Genomic DNA, 21,895 nt, shown 5'->3' on the forward strand with positions numbered 1-21,895 from the left:
CCAATATTTTCCACAAAGATAAAATGAGTCATATTTTAGGTTCATTTAATAGTTGAAACAAATGTAAATAATTGGTCCCATATTCCAATATATGGCTCATTATTATCTAAGCTAAATGCAGTTCTTTGTACTGATATCCTCTCCATATGTATACCAGTTAGTATTTATTATGTGTGTATACCAGTCAGTAGGAGTTGGACTATCAACATCTATCCATTTTTTTAATATTACCATTTTTGTTATGATGCAAATTAAAATAAATGCATTTTTACTTTTTGATGACACGTTACGAAATTGATGTAGATCACCAAGAATACAAGTTTGCAGTGTCATTGGGATGTTTATATTTAGTAATGTGATTGCTTCTTTTGTTGTTTTCAACCATAACTCTTTTATTCTCTGACATTCCCACAATAAATGAACAAGAGTTCCCTCAGCTGCCTGACACTTCATACATAACTTGCTATCTACTGCACCAATTTTAAACAGCTGAGGGGATGTAAAATACAATATATTCAAGATCTTAAATTGACTGAGCTTATTTTTAATGCTTCTAAAGGGCTTATTGGCATTTTTCCAAATATCATTCCATGATATGTCTCTTTCATCTAGAATGTTTAAGTCGATCATCCATTTCTGAACACATGCATCATTTGCATTTCTGGTATGATGTTCATTTACTATTCCATAAAATCTTTTAATACATTTCTTAATTGTATCTTGATTAAAAAGTGAATCTTCCAGTTCATGGCTATTAAAAGACATACTTTCAGAGGATATGCATTTATTGATCAACTAATTCATTCAACGATTTAAATGAGTTTACATGAATAATATGATGAGGTTTAGTAATACTTCTGTCTTTCCATGTTGTCCATTTGACCACATTTTTATTAATAATGATATTAGAATTGTACCAAAGCGGTTGAGTCACAGAAAACAATTTTTTGATTTTTTTTAATCGGTAAGAATCGTTACAAATAAGAATCGCGATTAATCTGAAAATCGATTCTTTTGACATTCTTAATAAACATTGTAATTAAAAAACAGACTAAAAATGAGGCTGTAATATAAATGTGAATACAAAATTGCACACCTGCTTGGTGTGTGTATGCTGGAACAACTACACAAATCCACATCAGAACAAGGAACCAGAAAAGTGAGCAACCACAACTCTTTGCAAGCCGGCATCGATCCCACCGGCACCATGATGCTAGAGCATAATCCAGCCTTCATAAATGTAAGTCATCAATCACAATGCCTCCTCCCCACAGCCACATACTCCCCCTCCTTCCTCAGCGCGAACACAAGCATGGAGTCTGCCATGCCCCGCCCCTTCCGTCTGGAGTCCCTGACTGTCCCCGCATCCACTGGTAAGACCAGGCGTAAAAAAAACAAATCTCATCAATAACGGAAGCCAGCGACAGAATTGATTTCAACTTTGGACCATCGGTGTGTTACATCATGTTATTACTACTCTGTCATTTGGTAGTGCATCTCAATAAAGTGGAATCTTTTTGAAAGCTAATTCATCTCAGTAGTTCAGTTCAAAAAGTGAAACTCCTACTCTTCAGATTCACTAAAAACAGAAATATTTCAAGAATGTGTCCCTTAATTATCTAAATATCTAAAACAACAAATTCAGTACCTCATCAAATTTGAGAAATGTGTCAAACTGTTCAATATTGTGAACAAATTAAAAAAATATGCTGCAAAAACCTTTTGAGCCTTGACTAGTTCTCTTTGTCTTAATTAAAGTCCTGACATCCAATTTCACATATTCTAATTCATTGAGATGCGCTACTATAAATCCTTTACTTAAAAACTGTAAAACTTAGTTTTAGCGTAAAAACTAACTGTAACCATCTTTACACCAATCAACATTATCAGTTAGAATGCTGAAAATAATTTTTCATAATACATGTACAGTCAGTGTTAATAAATCTTTCAGTATATTGACGATGTTGCTGATACTCATTATCTTTGTGTTGATAAACCGAGTCATGTTAGGTGGTCTGAGGTACATTGATGGCGTAGAAAGCAGAGAAAGGACAGACTGCTTAGTTAATACGGATGTCGGGCTCAAGCTCATCAGATAATGGAAGAGCAGCAGACCCACGAGTAAGATGAGTAGTACGGGCCAACGATCCTCATTGACTCCTTCCAAGCCTTGCGCAGAAACATCAAAATGACCTGTTTCCCAGATAGATGTTTCATACTCAACACTGAGAACATTATAGCAATGTATGTATTAACATTTTTCTTATACTGTACATGAGTGGAAAAAAAGGCAGCACAGGGTTAGTGCATGTGCCTCACAATACAAAGGTCTTGAGTTCAATCCCGGGCTCGGTGTCTTTCTGTGTGGAGTTTGCATGTTCTCCTCGTGACTGCGTGGGATCCCTCCGGGTACTCCGGCTTCCTCCCACCTCCAAAGACATGCACCTGGGGATAAGTTGATTAGCAACACTAAATTGGCCATAGTGTGTGAATGTGAGCGTGAATTTTGTCTGTCTATCTGTGTTGGCCCTGCGATGAGGTGGCGACTTGTCCAGGGTGTACCCCGCCAACCGCCCGAATTCAGCTGAGAGAGGCTCCAGCACCCCCCCCCCGCGACCCTGAAAGGGACAAGCTGTAGAAAATGGATGGATAAGTGAAAAAAGGTAAACATAGCCTTTAATTTTCAGTCTGGAGGATGTAAGATGATGAAGCCAAGCTTTTTGGAAAACGTTTTAACAAGAGTCCTTAACTTTCCTTTGGCTTTAGTAAAATGACATACATCACGAACTGTACATTTGCCACAGTCCAGTTTAGGCACACACATGAACTCTGAATTTCCCAAGCAGTATTGAAGTCCTTTGAACATTTAGTAGAAGTAGTAAATAGTAAGTATTGTATACTTAAGCATGGATATTATATACTGTACTTTCCTGCATCAATCAACAAACTCTTGTGTGTAAACTAAATATACCTTAAGACATCAAAGACAGACCAAAACTGACTAATTTGGGAATACAAACATATTTGTCTTTGAATAGCAACAGAACAGGAGGATTTTGGACAAACTGCAGTTATTGTTGCTCCTACTAAGGAAAGAGGTGCTCCTTTAACTTTCCTTTCTTTGCGTGATCACAATGCCAAGTAGTGTCTTAATGCTCTAACTCGCTTTTGAGCTGATGGTGCTCTTCAACTCGGTAAGACCTTTGCTGCTTACATGTGTTCGTCTTTGAGCAATCCCAGCTTCTCGAGAGCCTCTTTTCTGTTTGCTCCCATCCCAGGAACCATCATCACTGTATATGCAAAAGAGTTTGAGGCTTTTAGAAGACTGTTTCTCCGACTCTAGGGCTGTCTTGAGTAGCACGTCAGGATAATTTTTGGGGTTGACTTTTGTGCTTTTGATTAGTTTCCCCTAATTTATGTTGGCTGGGATGAGAATGTGAGTAATTGCGGAAGCTAGCACTGTTGTTCCTGGGCCCTAAAGCCACTTGAGCAATTTTGGGATCTGTTGCATTCTTGAGACTATATGATGAGTTTGTTGCTAGGGCTGCTTCATTTCTCTGGGAGACATTGGAAGGAATTATTTTTGGTTTGGGAGCAACAGGTGGGGGATCTATCTTAAACTTTCCTATCACTGAGACAGCTCTGTCTGACTTTGACATGTGTAGAAGATTTTGACCTTCTGGGATGACCGGAGGACACTTGACCAAGTCTATTGTGTGATCAACTCTAGGACACAAAGGTGTTTTATTTGTGGAAGCGCTCACCCGTAGGTAAACAAGAGCATCGTAGGAGAGAGGTCCTCGAGATAAAGGACCCTGAGTTATTTTACTGTATTGTCCTTGAGTTTGGTTGCAGGAGTCCTCCCACCACAGTTTTTGCTGAATGAAATGTTTTTTTTATTTTCCTTCATCTGGAGACCAGCTTTGCCATTAGGTTCAAAGGAATTGGAACTGGGTTAGAGGTTAGAAGTTAGGTTAGGGTTAAGCCAAAGAAAAAGTAGAAAGGTTGGTTAAGGTTAGGGCTAGGCGTTGGGGTTGGGGCGATAGAAGGAAAAGAGAAGTAAGAAGGGTGTGTGCTGTCCATCGATAGTCTGCCCGGCTCACACTCACGCCTCATTGAAGCCCCCCGGATGCCTGGTCCCAGCCTGGTGATCCAGAGGCGCTACGCCCACATACGTTGGGTGACGTTCCATTTGGAATTGACTTCCACCACACATGGCCGGACGGAGGCCCACCTGTGCTGGATTAAATGCTGCACCAGGTGAGTACTCGTGTTCTTATGCCGGACGATGTACTTCTGTTGGTTAAATCTAGTGATGACAGCATTGTCCGTTTCGCCCACGTACATAAGTGTGACATAGTCGGCAAGAGATGATGTACACATAAGGGTGCTACGGTACACAAAAATCTCGGTTCGGTACGTACCATTTTCGGTACAGTAAGAAAACAACAAAATATACATTTTCCGGTTATTTATTTACCAAATTTGTAGACAATGGCTTTATCCTTTTAACATATAATAACTCTATAATAATTCTGCCCAAAAATAGAAATAGCTGTGACGATAGATGTGAGCCACAACTAGGCTGATCAGTGCAACAGCAGGCAGTCATGAATGCTAAGGATAACAATAACATACATATACACACAGGGTCGACTGCCAGGGTTAATGTGGTCAAAATATATAAAATAAAAACTAAATAAGATAAGGCTCAGAATTGGTTTCTTAACAAAACCTTTCTACATATAAAGTGCAACATTTCTACACATAAAGTGCAACATTAAACTGCTTCAAGTTGTTGCTCAGATTAAATAAAATGACAAAACTTGTCTTCTACATATAAAAAGTGCAACATTAAACAGTTTCAAGTCAACTCAGCCTCAGATTAACTTTTCTTTTTCCCCCAAGCCTTTAACCCTGGTGACTTTCACTCAATCTTCATGTTATTTTGCCAGAAAAATCAGTTTATCCACATTATCTGCAGGAAGAGCAGACCTGCTTGCAGTTACAATGTCTCCAGCTGTGGAAAATACCCTTTCACTGGGCATGGAGGTAGCAGGTATGGCGAGGTAGTGCCTGGCTAACTTGGCTCATTGTTCTTCCACCATAGAAGTGGGTCAAAATCTAGTTTTTAATGCAATATGGTCTTAAATCTGCTGCTATAAAAACATTTGTTATTGCTTTAGCCCTGCCTGACTCGCCGAGGAGAGGCTGCTTGAATGCTGTGGATAGCTGTGTTTGCACCACGCTCGTCTTTCTCTTCGTTGAAGCGATGTTCACTTGGGGGCGGTGCTGCTTCAAATGGGTTAGCATGTTCGACGTGTCGCCAGAAGCATACCCTACTGCTGCTGAACAATGTCGGCAAACCGCTCTCGCTTTGTCCGCCTCTCGTCCTCCATTGTATCGCACGGCGAAGCCAAAGTGTTCCCAAACGGGAGATCTTAACGAGGCAAGAGGGTCTTCCAGCTCTGGCTTTTACATGTTGCCATAGCCCGGTCGTTGCTAGCATGCCGTGTGTTGTGCCTCGGTGTGCATTGTTTACACAACGTGCAGTACACTACTTATGTCCGTCCTTGCGGTGCGCTACTTAATATGTCCGTGTGGAAACGCGTTTGGTGCACCTCTGTTCCGACCAAACCCCCTGTACCGAAACGGTTCAATACAAATACACGTACACGTTACACCCTTACGTACACACAATTTTTAGTGTGCTGGTCAATCCGGCAGAGCGGCCAGAACATCTTACCACCGTGGCGGTTGACGAGCCACGGTGTGTGGCGGAAGAGAGCGGTTTTCCGAGTCGAGGGCAGGTCTCAAAGCCAGCTCACCCAGGTTTGGGTTTTTGGGGTAGGCCGACACCAAATAGTGGTCCCGCAGCTTCCCACTACTCTCCACAAAGGTCTGAAAGTTGTTTTTAACTTTTCTGGCGACCTGTGGGAGAGTGGGTGGTGATGAGAGGAATCATGGATGTTTTGATCTTGTCTATGAAGTCATATGTGTCTTTGAGGTAACTGCTATGTTTGATAGAGAGTGGTGTCAAGTAGTGATCTATTAATTCTGCCGTCCTATAGGTCTCGCTGCCGCAGTCCGACACAATGGGCCTGCCCGGAGGGATCTCGTGGGGCCTGCTCCACTTGTGTGGCTCCTTGTGGATTTTTGGGAGACTGTAGAACCTGCGGGGGCGAGTGTCTGATCCGCCCGAGAGGTAAGTTTTTTGCTTGGAATTAATAAATCTTTTTTGTAATAGATTTTGTATGACTTTTTCAACAATGGGGATGGTTTGGGGATAAATGGGTTCGTCCAGGTGTGTAGTACAGCGTTTCTCAAAGGGGGGAATAGAGACATGACAGGTGGGGCGCGAGGAACGGGAGGAAATTTCACTTTAAATTTTTTTTTTTTAAATTATATTCTCAGACTTGTTTTTTACTATGCTTTCATTTTCTATACACACTGTAAATCACTTTGTGATTCTGTCTGTGAAATCCGCTATATAAATAAATGTAAATTACTTATTTTTCCTGTAGGCTTTAAATTTCTAGGTAGGAGCGAAAGTTTGACAGACATAGCAACAGTAACTAATGGGGGCGGGGCTAAGCGGAACAAACTCTAGCGCGGATGAGTAGCAGGCTAATGTGTGGACCACAATTACACAAAATGGATAAATTTGTGACTCGCACCTCAAAGGTCGTCGAGCCAGAGCCAGCGCCTGCAGACAAAACAAAAATCTGACGGGCCTAATCAACCAAAAAGCCAACCGAAAAGAAAATATGATGAAGGGTATCTTGCTCTTGGATTCACGGCAGCGGTGGTGGGGGCAGAGGAGAGACCCCTGTGTGTTCTGAGTCTAAAACCGCTAGCAGCAGACAGCATGAGACCCAACAAATTAAAGTGACACCTCGAGACCACACACCCCAATCACGTCAATATGCCACTTGATTTCTTTCAAAGAAAACTGGCAGAGTACCGTCAACAGGAGAATCGCATGGTAAAAGCTGCATCAGTAAACAGGCTCATTGTAGCCACTAATGCTGGAATACTGTAAAACTCATGTTCACTTGCCCTGTCTTGCCAAATGCATAGCTCCTCCTTTTTTTTTTTGCAAAGATTGCAAAGTGCCACTTTTATTTTATTTATTATTGAACTTGATGCAAGTTATTTGATTAATTATTGAACTTGATGCAAGTTATAACACTTTTATTTGATTTATTATTGAACTTGATGCAAGTTATTTTATTTATTATTGAACTTGATGCAAGTTATACCACAGCTGCACAGTTATTTTATTTATTATTGAACTTGATGTTATTTTATGTTATTGAGTTTGAATGTATACAACTTCATGTTACTTGATGTTCAATAAATTTGAAAATGTTAAGCTTGGCATTAGCGTTTTGTTGGGGTGAAGGGGGCAGGTGGGGCTTGAAAACTCCCCCTTGTCCAAAGTGGGGGATGACAAAAAAAGTTTGAGAACCACTGGTGTAGTAGGTGGTGTCCCTCAACTGTGTCCATAATTATCTCTGCGCTAGTGATGGGATCGGCAGTTCTTTTGACTGTACTGAATCACTAGAATCAGTTCCTTAAATTGAGTCGTTCAAAAAATTTGTTCACCGAATCCCCCCCCTCCAAAAAAAAAAAAAAAAATAGGAGGGGGGCGTGCGTAGTACAGTACAGTGCAGACATTCGCGGGAGAAGCAGCAAATAGGGTGAACGCGAGTCCCCACACAGCTCTGTGCATGCAGTACACCAGGCAGTGAGTGACTGACACAGCACCACAGTCAGCACAGTTCAGTACGTGAACCTGAATCACTTCTGCAACAGCAGTTCTGTGTGCAGGTCGGCGAATCATGAGTCAGTCAGTAACAGCTTCCCCAGCGGCAGATCTCGGTGTGTGTCAGTTCGCGAACGACACAAGCCCTCAGCACCCAATGAACGACGCGCACAGTGACTGAACGAGAGCCTCAATGTGACGTCCTCCTCCGCGACACAGTCAGTTCTCTGTGTCAGTAGGTTCGCGAGTCCTGATTCTGTCGTTCACTGAGTGATTCATGTCGTTAATACGCGGTGAACGAATCGTTCGCTCAGTCCCTCCCCCCGCCCCCATGATGAGTAGCTGGCTGCGTCGTTCGCCGACGTCGAGGGTTCAGTGAGTCACAGAATGCGACAGTTCCACTCATACCGGCATGGTCGCGGCGGAGCTCAACTGACTGAAAAAGGAACGAATCAGTTCATGAATTGATTCGGTTCAGTACGTTCACTCAAAAGATTCGTTCATTCGAACGAATCGTTCGCGAACGACACAACATTACTCTGCGCTTCCCTTGTCAGCTGGCTTAATGACAATATGTTTATTTTTCCTCAGGCTACGTCTCACGTCAGGTTGGCCGTGATAGCAGGTGCGTAGCCCGACCCGAGCGAGGGGATCTCATCAGCCAGGACCATCACATGGAAGTCTGGAGGCAGCAGTCCAGGTGAGGGCTCCCAGTTGGACTTGGGGGTGAAGGGTAGCGGTTTGAGAGCCTCCTGCTTCTCATAGTACGCCGCTAATTTGACACTCCTGTGGTTTTGCTGGAGGTCATATTTCACCTGATGGTGCCAGTCACGATTGAGGTTGTGGAAGGGATGAAATTGAGGCCTTTGTCAAGGGAGGGAGAGCTGTGAGCGGGTAAAGTGTAAAGTGTCTGGACAAGTTCACGCCATTTTTATTCTCCCCGCCCCCGAGAGGTCGGGTTTATGGGGACGTCAAGCTTAAATGCTGAAGCCAGTGATTCAGCATTTTTTTGGCCTTGTCTTCAGTCTAGTGGATGTTGTCTCTCTTGGTCTCAAAATCACTGCTGGGATGAAGTCGTGGTGGTCCCTGAAATACTTATTCAGCTGCCTGAGGTTGTTTTTGTGTTCCTCGGGCAAGAAATCTGAAAAGTTAATCAGAAACGGAAACCTCGGCGTGCGGAAAGGGGTCTTGGCTACCCTAACGGCCTTTTGGAGCTGCTTGACTGTGGTCTCCTTGGTCTTCTGCTCCCTGTTGTTAAGGCCAAAGGAGAAGACCACCTTCTCCACATTGGCAGCGACCCGGGTAGCTGTCCATTTGCAGTTCAAGGGACTGGAAAGATGGGAACGGCTGATGTTTGAGTCACCGATGACCCGTACCCTTTTCGTCACCGCCAGGTCCCAGTCCACGTAGTCCACGTAGTGCTAATGTGTCTGGTGGGCTTCTTAGTGGGCTGGTTTGTCTGTGCACTGTGGGACAGAAATTATATTTTTTGTTTTTTGCATCCCAGAAAAGATCTTGGACCAGCTAGGAGGCGTGCTGGGGAGAGACGGGGCCGGCGAAGGCGGCACAAGCTCCCGCTCCTCCGACTGTGAGTCCCGAGGTTTGGTGGGAGGCCCCCCAGGTAAGTATTTGTCAGACTCGGTAGGGCCAGGAGGCACTTGCACATCCTCCTCTCTGTGTACCACAACCACTTAATGCACATCCTCCTCTCTATGTACCACAACCACTAAATTTTGTCTTGCAGGTGAGACTGGACACGGTTGTGCGCTGCAGACTGCAGGAGGGAGTTTGGCCGAGGTCTCTGCCCGTGGGCGGGGCTGATGAGACGGGACCAAGGGAGCCTCCAGGATGGAGTCGTCTGCAAGCCTGCTGCACGGGCCACGCTGTTGTGCCCCCCTCTGCGCTCTGGGTGGTTCAGTGACGAGGGGTGAAGGGGATCGGGGTCACCATCCCCCGCGGGCCCTCCCGTTGCTCCACCTCAGGGGACCAGTCCCTCCGTCAGCGTCGGTCATGGTGGCCATCATCGGTAGCGGGGGCTGGGCAGGGCGCACCACCTCTGGTGTCAACCCAGACCGAGGCTATTTGGGCCTTGGCTTGTTTCAGGGTCTCAGCCGCCAGTCTGTATCCCAGATGAGGCGGCGGATGGTGGACCAGAATCGCTTCGAAGCTGTCCGGAAGTTGTTTTCCACGGCTTCCCCAAACTCCTCCCATGTCCGAGTTTTTGCCTCCCGGCGGAGTCCTACCAAGGACTATAAAAATGGGACCCATTACCTCCCTGCTTGACACTCAGCATCAAATGTTGGAATTGGGGGTTAAATCACCAAAAATGATTCCCGGGCGTGGCCACCGCTGCTGCTCTATGCTCCCCTCACCTCCCAGGGGGTGAACAAGGGTGATGGGTCAAATGCAAAGAATAATTTCGCCACACCTAGTGTGTGTGTTGACAATCATTGGTACTTTAACTTTATATTGCGTGTGGCAGTTAATCTGTCATTAAAACCTAATTTTTGTATTTTTAAACCTTACCAAAACGCCTGATTCTAGTAAAATTCACATGGATACAATATTACAGGCATTTTTAGACATAATGCATGTTTGGTTTTGGAGTTAGGTTTATATAACTTTCATATTTAGTATGACAGTTATACTGTCATATTAAGTAAAAAAACAAACTTGTTCCCAGCCGATGCACAGGCGAGTGGTCTACCCCCCCCCCCCCCCCCCCCCCCCCCTCCACAAGGATTCTAAGACATTACTGTCATATTGAGTAAAAAACTACTTTTTGTTTAAGCAAACCTTACAAAATATTTTTTTTCCCAGTAAAACTCAGAAAGAAACATTTCTCCAGGCAATATTAGCCTTTTGCATGTGTGGTTTAGGACTTATGATTAAAAAAACTGTCATATTGAGTGTGACAGTATACTGTCATAGTGAGTAAAACCCATTTTTTGTATTTGCAAACCATACAAAAACAACTGATTCTAGTAAAAATCACATAGATGCAATATTACAGGCATTTTTAGACATAATGCATGTTTGGTTTTGGAGTTATTTTTATATAACTTTCATATTTAGTATGACAGTTATACTGTCATATTGAATAAAAAAAAACTGTCTTGTGTCTTTGCAAACCTTACAAAAGATCATTTTCTAGTAAAACTAACAAAGATACATGTCTCCAGGCATTTTTAGCCATTTTGCATGTGTGGTTTAGAGTTATGTTTTAATAACTGTCATATTCAGTGTGACAGTATACACATATATATATATATATATAGTGAGTCAAACCCAATATTTGTATTAGCAAACCTTACAAACATAACTGATTCTAGTAAAACTCACATGGATTCAATATTACAGGCAGTTTTACACATTTTGCATGTTGGTTAGTAATTATGATGGAATACAATTGTTTTTGCTTTTTTCACATTATCTCAGGATTTTAAGAACATTATGGTCATATTGGGTAAAAAACTACTTTTTGTGTTTAGCCTCAGATAAAGCATATGTTTTGAGTAAAACACACAAGGATGCATTATTTCAGGAATTATTAGCCATTTTTCATGTGTGATTAAGGAGTTTTCAAACAGTCAGTTCAAACCCCGGCCGAGTCATACCAAAGACTATAAAAATGGGACCCATTACCTCCCTGCTTGGCACTCAATATCAAGGGTTGAAATTGGGGGTTAAATCACCTAAAATGATTCCGGGGCGCAGCCACCGCTGCTCTATGCTCCCTTCACCTCCCAGGGGGTGATCAAGGGTGATGGGTCAAATGCAGAGAATAATTTTGCCACACCTAGTGTGTGTGTGACAATCATTGGTACTTTAACTTTATATTGCGTGTGGCAGTTATACTGTCATTAAAACCTAATTTTTGTAATTTTAAACCTTACCAAAACGCCTGATTCTAGTAAAATTCACATAGATACAATATTACAGGCATTTTTAGACATAATGCATGTTTGGTTTTGGAGTTAGGTTTATATAACTTTCATATTTAGTATGACAGTTATACTGTCATATTAAGTAAAAAAACAAACTTGTGTCTTTGCAAATCTTCCAGAATATTTTTTTCCAGTACAACTCACAAAGATACATTTCTCCAGACATTATTAGCCATTTTGCATGTGTGGTTTAGGAGTTATGTTTTAATAACTGTCATATTCAGTGTGATAGTATACTGTCATAGTGAGTAAAACCTAATTTTTGTATTTGCAAACCTTACAAAAACAACTGATTCTCGTAAAACTCGCATTGATTCATTATTACAGGCATTTTTAGACATTTTGCATGTTTGGTTTAGGAATTATGATGGAATACATTTTTATTGCTTTTTTCGCATTATTTCAGGATTCTAAGACATTACTGTCATATTGAGTAAAAAACTACTTTTTGTTTAAGCAAACCTTACAAAATATTTTTTTACAGTAAAACTCAGAAAGAAACATTTCTCCAGGCAATATTAGCCATTTTGCATGTGTGGTTTAGGAGTTATGTTTTAATAACTGTCATATTCAGTGTGACAGTATACACATATATATATATATATATATAGTGAGTCAAACCCAATATTTGTATTTGCAAACCTTACAAACATAACTGATTCTAGTAAAACTCACATGCATTCAATATTACAGGCATTTTTACACATTTTGCATGTTGGTTAGTAATTATGATGGAATACAATTGTTTTTGCTTTTTTCACATTATCTCAGGATTTTAAGAACATTATGGTCATACTGGGTAAAAAACTACTTTTTGTGTTTAGCCTTAAATAAAGCATATGTTTTGAGTAAAACTCACAAGGATGCATTATTTCAGGAATTATTAGCCATTTTTCATGTGTGACTTAGGAGTTTTCAAACAGTCAGTTCAAACCCCGGCCGAGTCATACCAAAGACTATAAAAATGGACCCATTACCTCCCTGCTTGGCACTCAGCATCAAGGGTTGAAATTGGGGGTTAAATCATCAAAAATGATTCCGGGGCGCGGCCACCGCTGCTGCTCTATGCTCCCTTCACCTCCAAGGGGGTGATCAAGGGTGATGGGTCAAATGCAGAGAATAATTTTGCCACACCTAGTGTGTGTGTGACAATAATAATAATAATAATACCTGGGATTTATATAGCGCTTTTCTAAGTACCCAAAGTCGCTTTACATGTAGAACCCATCATTCATTCACACCTGGTGGTGGTAAGCTACTTTCATAGCCACAGCTGCCCTGGGGTAGACTGACGGAAGCGTGGCTGCAATTTGCGCCAACGGCCCCTCCAACCACCACCTATCATTCATCATTCAATTCACCGGTGTGAGTGGCACCGGGGGCAAAGGGTGAAGTGTCCCGCCCAAGGACACAACGGCAGCGATTTTTGGATGGTAAGAGGCGGGGAGCGAACCTGCAACCCTCAGGTTTCTGGCACGGTTGCTCTACCCACTACGCCATGCCGCCCCTCATTGGTACTTTAACTTTATATTGCGTGTGGCAGTTATACTGTCATTAAAACCTAATTTTTGTAATTTTAAACCTTACCAAAACGCCTGATTCTAGTAAAATTCACATAGATACAATATTACAGGCATTTTTAGACATAATGCCATCCATCCATCCATCCATCTTCTTCCGCTTATCCGAGGTCGGGTCGCGGGGGCAGCAGCCTTAGCAGGGAAACCCAGACTTCCCTCTCCCCAGCCACTTCGTCCAGCTCTTCCTGTGGGACCCCGAGGCGTTCCCAGGCCAGCCGGGAGACATAGTCTTCCCAACGTGTCCTGGGTCTTCCCCGCGACCTCCTACCGGTCGGACGTGCCCTAAACACCTCCCTAGGGAGGCGTTCGGGTGGCATCCTGACCAGATGCCCGAACCACCTCATCTGGCTCCTCTCGATGTGGAGAAGCAGCGGCTTTACTTTGAGCTCCTCCCGGATGGCAGAGCTTCTCACCCTATCTCTAAGGGAGAGCCCCGCCACCCAGCGGAGGAAACTCATTTCGGCCGCTTGTACCCGTGATCTTGTCCTTTCGGTCATAACCCAAAGCTCATGACCATAGGTGAGGATGGGAACGTAGATCGACCGGTAAATTGAGAGCTTTGCCTTCCGGCTCAGCTCCTTCTTCACCACAACGGATCGATACAGCGTCCGCATTACTGAAGACGCAGCACCGATCCGCCTGTCGATCTCACGATCCACTCTTCCCTCACTTGTGAACAAGACTCCGAGGTACTTGAACTCCTCCACTTGGGGCAATGCATGTTTGGTTTTGGAGTTAGGTTTATATAACTTTCATATTTAGTATGACAGTTATACTGTCATATTAAGTAAACAAACAAACTTGTGTCTTCACAAACCTTACAAAATATTTTTTTTCCAGTAAAACTAACAAAGATACATTTTCCCAGGCATTATTAGCCATTTTGCATGTGTTGTTTAGGAGTTATGTTTAAATAACTGTCATATTGAATGTGAAAGTTATACTGTCATAGTGAGTAAAACCTAATTTTTGTATTTGTAAACTTTACCAAAATACCTGATTCTGGTAAAACTCATATAGATTAAATAATACAGGCATGTTTTAGACAGATTGCATGTTTGGTTTTGGAGTAATGTTTATATAACTTTCATATTTAGTATGACAGTTATATTGTCATATTGAGTAAAAAAAACTAACTTGTGTCTTTGCAAACCTTACAAAAGATCATTATTCTAGAAAAACTAACAAAGATACATTTCTCCAGGCATTATTCGCCATTCCGCATGTGTTGTTTAGGAGTTATGTTTAAATAACTGTCATATTGAGTGTGACAGTATACTGTCTTAGTGAGTAAAACCTAATTTTTGTATTTGCAAACCTTACAAAAACAACTGATTCTAGTAAAACTCACATAGATCCAATATTACAGGCATTTTTAGACACAATGCATGTTTGATTTTGGAGTTATGTTTATATAACTTTCATATTTAGTATGACAGTTATACTGTCATATTGAATACAAAACTAACTTGTGTCTTTGCAAACCTTACAAAATGTTCTAGTAAAACTAACAAAGATACATGTCTCCAGGCAATATTAGCCATTTTACATGTGTTGATTAGGAGTTATTTTAAAATAAATTTGTATTGCTTTTTTCACATTATCTCACGATTCTAAGAACATTACAGTCATATTTAACAGAAAAAAATACTTTTTGTGTTTGCAAGATTTAAAAAAACATATGTTTCGAGTTAAACTTCCAAAGATGCATTATTTCAGGCATTATTAGCCATTTTTCATGTGTAGTTTAGGAGTTATGTTTAAATAACTGTCATATTCAGTGTGGCAGTTATACTGTCATATTGAGTAAAAAAAACAACTAACTTGTGTCTTTGCAAACCTTACAAAAGAAAATATTTTTAGTAAAACTCACAAAGATACATTTCTTCACACCTTATTAGACAAGTTTCATGTGTGGTTTAGGAGTTATGTTAAAATAACTGTCATATTGAGTGTGGCAGTTATACTGTCATTATGTGTAAAACCAAATTTTTGTATTTGCAAACCTTACAAAAACAATTGATTCTAGTAAAACTCACATATTTACAGGCATTTTTACACATTTTACATCTTTGGTTTAGGAGTTGTGTTTGAATACATTTGTATTGCTTTTTTCGCATTATTTCAGGATTCTAAGAACAATACTGTCATATTAAGTAAAAAACTACTTATTGTTTTTGAAATTCTTACAAATATTTTTTCCCAGTATAACTCACAAAGATACATTTCTCCAGGCAAAGTTAGCCATTTTGCATGTGTGGTTGAGGAGTTATGTTTAAATAACTGTCATATTGAGTGTGACAGTACACTGTCATAGTGAGTAAAACCTGTTTTTTCTATTTGCAAACCTTTCAAAAACAACTGATTCCAGTAAAACTCACATAGATACACTATAACAGGCATTTTTTGACACAATGCATGTTTGGTTTTGGAGTTATGTTCATATAACTTTCATATTTAGTATGACAGTTATAACAAAGTTGAATTGAATAAAAAACTAACTTGTGTCTTTGCAAACCTTACAAAATATAATTTTTCTAGTAAAACTAATGAAGATACATGTCTCCAGGCATTATTAGCCATTTTGCATGTGTTGTTTAGGAGTTATTTTAAAAATAATGTTTTTTTTGCTTTTTTTGCATTATCTCAGGGTTCTAAGAACATTACAGTCATATTTAATAAAAAAAAATACTTTTTGTGTTTGCAAGATTTAAAAAAGCATGTTTTGAGTAAAACTCCCAAAGATGCATTATTTCAGGCATTATTAGCCATTTTTCATGTTTGGTTTAGGAGTTATGTTTCAATAACTGTCATTTTTGACGGCGGGGCGCAGTGGAAGAATGGCCGTGCGCGACCCGAGGGTCCCTGGTTCAATCCCCACCTAGTACCAACCTCGTCATGTCCGTTGTGTCCTGAGCAAGACACTTCACCCTTGCTCCTGATGGGTGCTGGTTAGCGCCTTGCATGGCAGCTCCCTCCATCAGTGTGTGAATGTGTGTGTGAATGGGTAAATGTGGAAGTAGTGTCAAAGCGCTTTGAGTACCTTGAAGGTAGAAAAGCGCTATACAAGTACAACCCATTTATCATTTATCATTTATTTTGAGTGTGATAGTATACTGTCATAGTGAGTAAAACCTAATGTTTGTATTTGCAAACCTTACAAAAACAACTGATTCTAGTAAAACTCACATGGATTCAATATTACAGGCATTTTTAGACATTTTGCATGTTTGTTTAGGAATTATGATGGAAGACATGTTTATTGCTTTTTTCGCATTATCTCAGGATTCTAAGAAATTACTGTCATATTGAGTAAAAAACTCCTTTTTGTTTTTGCAAACCTTACAAACATTTTTTTTCCAGTAAAACTCAGAAAGAAACATTTCTCCAGGCAATATTAGCCATTTTGCATGTTTGGTTTAGGACTTATGATTAAAAAACTGTCATATTGAGTGTGACAGTATACTGTCATAGTGAGTCAAACCCAATTTTTGTATTTGCAAACCTTACAAACACAACTGATTCTAGTAAAACTCACATGGATTCAATATTACAGGCATTTTTACACATTTTGCATGTTTGGTTAGTAATTATGATGGAATAATTTTTTTTTGCATTTTTCGCATTATCTCAGGATTTTAAGAACATAACGGTCATATTAGGTAAAAAAACTACTTTTTGTGTTTAGCCTTAAAAAAAGCATATGTTTTGAGTAAAATTCACAAGGATGCATTATTTCAGGAATTATTAGCCATTTTTCATGTGTGGTTTAGGAGTTTTCAAACAGTCAGTTCAAACCCCGGCCGAGTCATACCAAAGACTATAAAAATGGGACCCATTACCTCCCTGCTTAGCACTCAGCATCAAGGGTTGAAATTGGGGGTTAAATCACCAAAAATGATTCCGGGGCGCGGCCACCACTGCTGCTCCATGCTCCCTTCACCTCCCAGGGGGTGATCAAGGGTGATGGGTCAAATGCAGAGAATAATTTTGCCACACCTATTGTGTGTGTGACAATCATTGGTACTTTAACTTTATATTGCGTGTGGCAGTTATACTGTCATTAAAACCTAATTTTTGTATTTTTAAACCTTACCAAAACGCCTGATTCTAGTAAAATTCACATAGATACAATATTACAGGCATTTTTAGACATAATGCATGTTTGGTTTTGGAGTTAGGTTTATATAACTTTCATATTTAGTATGACAGTTATACTGTCATATTAAGTAAAAAAACAAACTTGTGTCTTTGCAAACCTTACAGAATATTGTTTTCCACTACAACTCACAAAGATACATTTATCCAGGCATTATTAGCCATTTTGCATGTGTGGTTTAGGAGTTATGTTTTAATAACTGTCATATTTAGTGTGACAGTATACTGTCATAGTGAGTAAAACCTAATTTTGGTATTTGCAAACCTTACAAAAACAATTGATTCTAGTAAAACTCACATGGATTCAATTTACAGGCATTTTTAGCTATTTTGCATGTTTGGTTTAGGAATTATGATGGAATACATTTTTTTTGCTTTTTTTTCCATTATCTCAGGATTCTAAGACATTACTGTCATATTGAGTAAAACACCATTTTTGTTTTTGCAAACCTTCCAAAATATTATTTTTTTTCGGTAAAACTCAGAAACAAACTTTTCTCCACGCAATATGAGCCATTTTGCATGTGTGGTTTAGGACTTATGATTAAAAAAACTGTCATATTGAGTGTGACAGTATACTGTCATAGTGAGTAAAACCCAATTTTTGTATTTGCAAACCTTACAAAAAAACACTGATTCTAGTAAAAATCACATGCATGCTTGGTTTTGGAGTTATGTTTATACAACTTTCATATTTAGTATGAGTTATACTGTCAAATTGAGTAAAAAACAACAAACTTGTAATTTTACAAACCTTACAAAATATTTTTTTTCCAGTAAAATTCACAGAGATACATTTTTCCAGGCATTATTAGTCATTTTGCATGTGTGGTTTAGGAGTTATGTTTAAATAACTGTCAGATTGAATGTGACAGTATATTGTCATAGTGAGTAAAACCAGTATTTTGTATTTGCAAAACTTACAAAAACAACTGATTCTAGTAAAACTCACATGGATACAATATTACAGGCATTTTTAGACATAATGCATGTTTGGTTTTGGAGTAATATTTATATAACTTTCACATTTAACTGTCATATTGAGTAAAAAAAAACTATTTTTTCAGGCGTTATTAACCATTTTGCATGTGTGGTTTAGGAGTTATGTTTACATAACTGTCAGATTGAATGTGACAGTATACTTCATAGTGAGTAAAACCTAACTTTTGTATTTGTAAACCTTACCAAAATACCTGATTCTGGTAAAACTCACATAGATACAATATTACAGGTATTTTTAGACAAAATGCATGTTTGTTTTTGGAGTTATGTTTATATAACTTTCATATTTAGTATGACGGTTATACATTTTTTTTGCTTTTTTTTCATTATCTCAGGATTCTAAGACATTACTGTCATATTGAGTAAAACACCATTTTTGTTTTTGCAAACCTTCCAAAATATTATTATTTTTCGGTAAAACTCAGAAACAAACATTTCTCCAGGCAATATGAGCCATTTTGCATGTGTGGTTTAGGACTTATGATTAAAAAAACTGTCATATTGAGTGTGACAGTATACTGAGTAAAAAAAACTAACTTGTGTCTTTATAAACCTTACAAATTATTTTTTTCCTGTAAAACTCACAAAGATACATTTCTCCAGGCATTATTAGCCATTTATCATATTTTGGAATTATGTTTAAATATGTGTCATTTTAAATGTGGCAGTTATATTGTCATTATGAGTAAAAGCTATTTTTTGTTTTTGTAAACCATACCAAAATACCTAATTCTGGTGAAACTCATATAGATACAATATTACAGGAATTTTTAGACATAAAACATGTTTGGTTTTGGAGTTATGTTTATATAACTTTCATATTTAGTATGACAGTTATACCATCATATTGAGTAAAAAAAACTAATTTGTGTCTTTGCAAACCTTACAAAATATTTTTTTTCCATTAAAATTCACAAAGATACATTTTTCCAGGCAATATTAGACATTTTGCATTTGTTTTTTAGGAGTTATGTTTAAAAAACTGTCATATTGAGTGTGGCAGTTAGACTGTCATTATGAGTAAAACCTAATTTTTGTATTTGTAAACCTTACCAAAATACCTGATTTTGGTAAAAATCACATAGATACAATATTGCAGGCATTTTTCAACGGATTGCATGTTTGGTTTTGGAGTTATGTTTATACAACTTTCATATTTAGTATGACAGTTATACCATCATATTGAGTAAAAAAAATAATAACTTGTGTCTTTATAAACCTTACAATTTTTTTTCCCCCCAGTAAAACTCACAAAGATACATTTCTCCAGGCATAATTAGCCATTTATCATGTTTGGTTTAGGGTTTTATGTTTAAATAACTGTCATATTGAGTGTGGCAGTTATACTGTCATTATGAGTAAAACCTATGTTTTGTATTTGTAAACCTTACCAAAATACCTGATTCTGGTAAAACCCACACCGATACAATATTACAGGAATTTTTAGACATAAAGCATGTTTGGTTTTGGAGTTATGTTTATATAACTTTCATATTTAGTATGACAGTTATACCATCATATTGAGTACAAAAAAAACTAATTTGTATCTTTACAAACCTTACAAAATATTGTTTTCCAGTAAAATTCACAAATATACATTTCTCTAGGCATTAGTCATTTTGCATTTGTGTTTTAGGAGTTATGTTTAATTAAGTGTCATATTGAGTGTGGCAGTTATACTGTCACTATGAGTAAAACCTAATTTTTGTATTCGTAAACCTTACCAAAATACCTGATTCTGATAAAACTCACATATATTTAATATTACAGGCATTTTTAGACAGATTGCATATTTGGTTTTGGAATTATGTTTATATAACTTTCATATATAGTATGACAGCGAAACTGTTAAATTGTGTAAAAAAAACTAACTTGTGTCTTTACAAACCTTACAAAATATTTGTTCCAGTAAAACTCACAAACATACATTCCTCAAGGCATTATTAGCCATTTTGTCAGATTGATTGTGATAGTATACTGTCATTATGAGTAAAACTAATATTTTGTATTTGTAAACCTTACAAAAACAACTGATTATAGTAAAACTCACATGGATACAAAATTATAAGCATTTTTAGACACAATGCATGTTTGGTGGCAGTCAATGTGGCAGTTATACTGTCATTATGAGTAAAACCTAATTTTTGTAATTATAAACCTTACCAAAATACCTGATTCTGGTAAAACTCACATAGATACAATATTACAGGCATTTTTAGACATAATGCATGTTCTGTTTTGGAGTTATGTTTATATAACTTTCATATTTAGTATGACAGTTATACCATCATATACCATTTTTTTTTTTTTTTTTTTTTTTTTTTTTCATGTATATATTAATTTCACACCATATTCATTGCACTTCTACATTTTTTATATTTTTATATATTTGCACATTGTTTTTCTAGCATGCACACATCGCACTGTATGGAATGGCCTCAATCTCGTTACCTTGCGTAATGACAATAAAGCTGATTCTGATTCTGATTCTGATTCTATTGAGTAACAAAAAACTAACTTTTGTCTTTACAAACCTTACAAAATATTTTTTTCTAGTAAAAATCACAAAGATACATTTCTCCAGGCATTATTAGCCATGTATCATGTTTGGTTTAGGAATTATGTTTAAATAACTGTCATGTTGAGTGTGGCAGTTATATTGTCATTATGAGTAAAACCTATTTTTTGTATTTGTAAACCTTACCAAAATACCAGATTCTGGTAAAACTCATATAGATACAATATTACAGGATTTTTTAGACATAAAACATATTTGGTTTAGGAGTTATGTTTAAATAACTGTCAGATTGAATCTGACAGTATACTGTCATAGTGAGTAAAACCAATATTTTGTATTTGCAAACCTTACAAAAACAACTGATTCTAGTTAAACTCACATGAATACAATATTACAGGCATTTTTAGACATAATGCATGTTTGGTTTTGGAGTTATGTTTATAATTTTTTTACATTTAGTATGACAGTTATACTGTCATATTGAGTAAGAAAAAAATAACTTGTGTCTTTACAAACCCATTCATCCATCCATTTTTCTACCGCTTATTCCCTTTGGGGACGCGGGGGGCACTGGAGCCTATCTCAGCTACAATCGGGCGGAAGGCGGGGTACACCCTGGACAAGTCGCCACCTCATCGCAGTCTTTACAAACCTTACAAAATAGTTTTTTTCCCCTGTAAAACTTAAAAAGATACATTTCTCCAGGCATTATTAACCATTTTGCATGTGTGGTTTAGGAGTTATGTTTACACAACTGTCATATTGAATGTGGCAGTTATACTGTCACTATGAGTAAAACCTAATTTTTTGATTTGTAAACCTTACCAAAATACCTGATTCTGATAAAACTTACATATAACAAATATTACAGACAATTTTAGACGGATTGCATGTTTGGTTTTGGAGTTATGTTTATAAAACT

The 21,895-nt window shown here is 38.4% G+C and overlaps 1 protein-coding gene across 1 annotated transcript in view; it reads left to right on the forward strand.

The window, feature by feature from the left end:
• kif17 (kinesin family member 17) overlaps positions 1-12,528 on the forward strand; it is a 66,443-nt gene extending 53,915 nt beyond the window's left edge. Inside the window, exons 16-21 of the mRNA XM_061937800.2 lie at positions 1,275-2,663; positions 3,279-4,260; positions 6,072-6,205; positions 8,360-8,468; positions 9,276-9,389; positions 9,513-12,528. Of these exons, the coding sequence (XP_061793784.2) occupies positions 1,275-1,411 (137 nt within the window). The 3' untranslated portion in view covers positions 1,412-2,663; positions 3,279-4,260; positions 6,072-6,205; ... (1 more) ...; positions 9,276-9,389; positions 9,513-12,528. The remainder of the gene's footprint in view (positions 1-1,274; positions 2,664-3,278; positions 4,261-6,071; positions 6,206-8,359; positions 8,469-9,275; positions 9,390-9,512) is intronic.
• Positions 12,529-21,895: the final 9,367 nt, after the last annotated feature.

Source organism: Nerophis lumbriciformis, linkage group LG03 (genome assembly GCF_033978685.3).
Source record: "Nerophis lumbriciformis linkage group LG03, RoL_Nlum_v2.1, whole genome shotgun sequence".
Lineage (NCBI taxonomy): Eukaryota > Metazoa > Chordata > Actinopteri > Syngnathiformes > Syngnathidae > Nerophis > Nerophis lumbriciformis.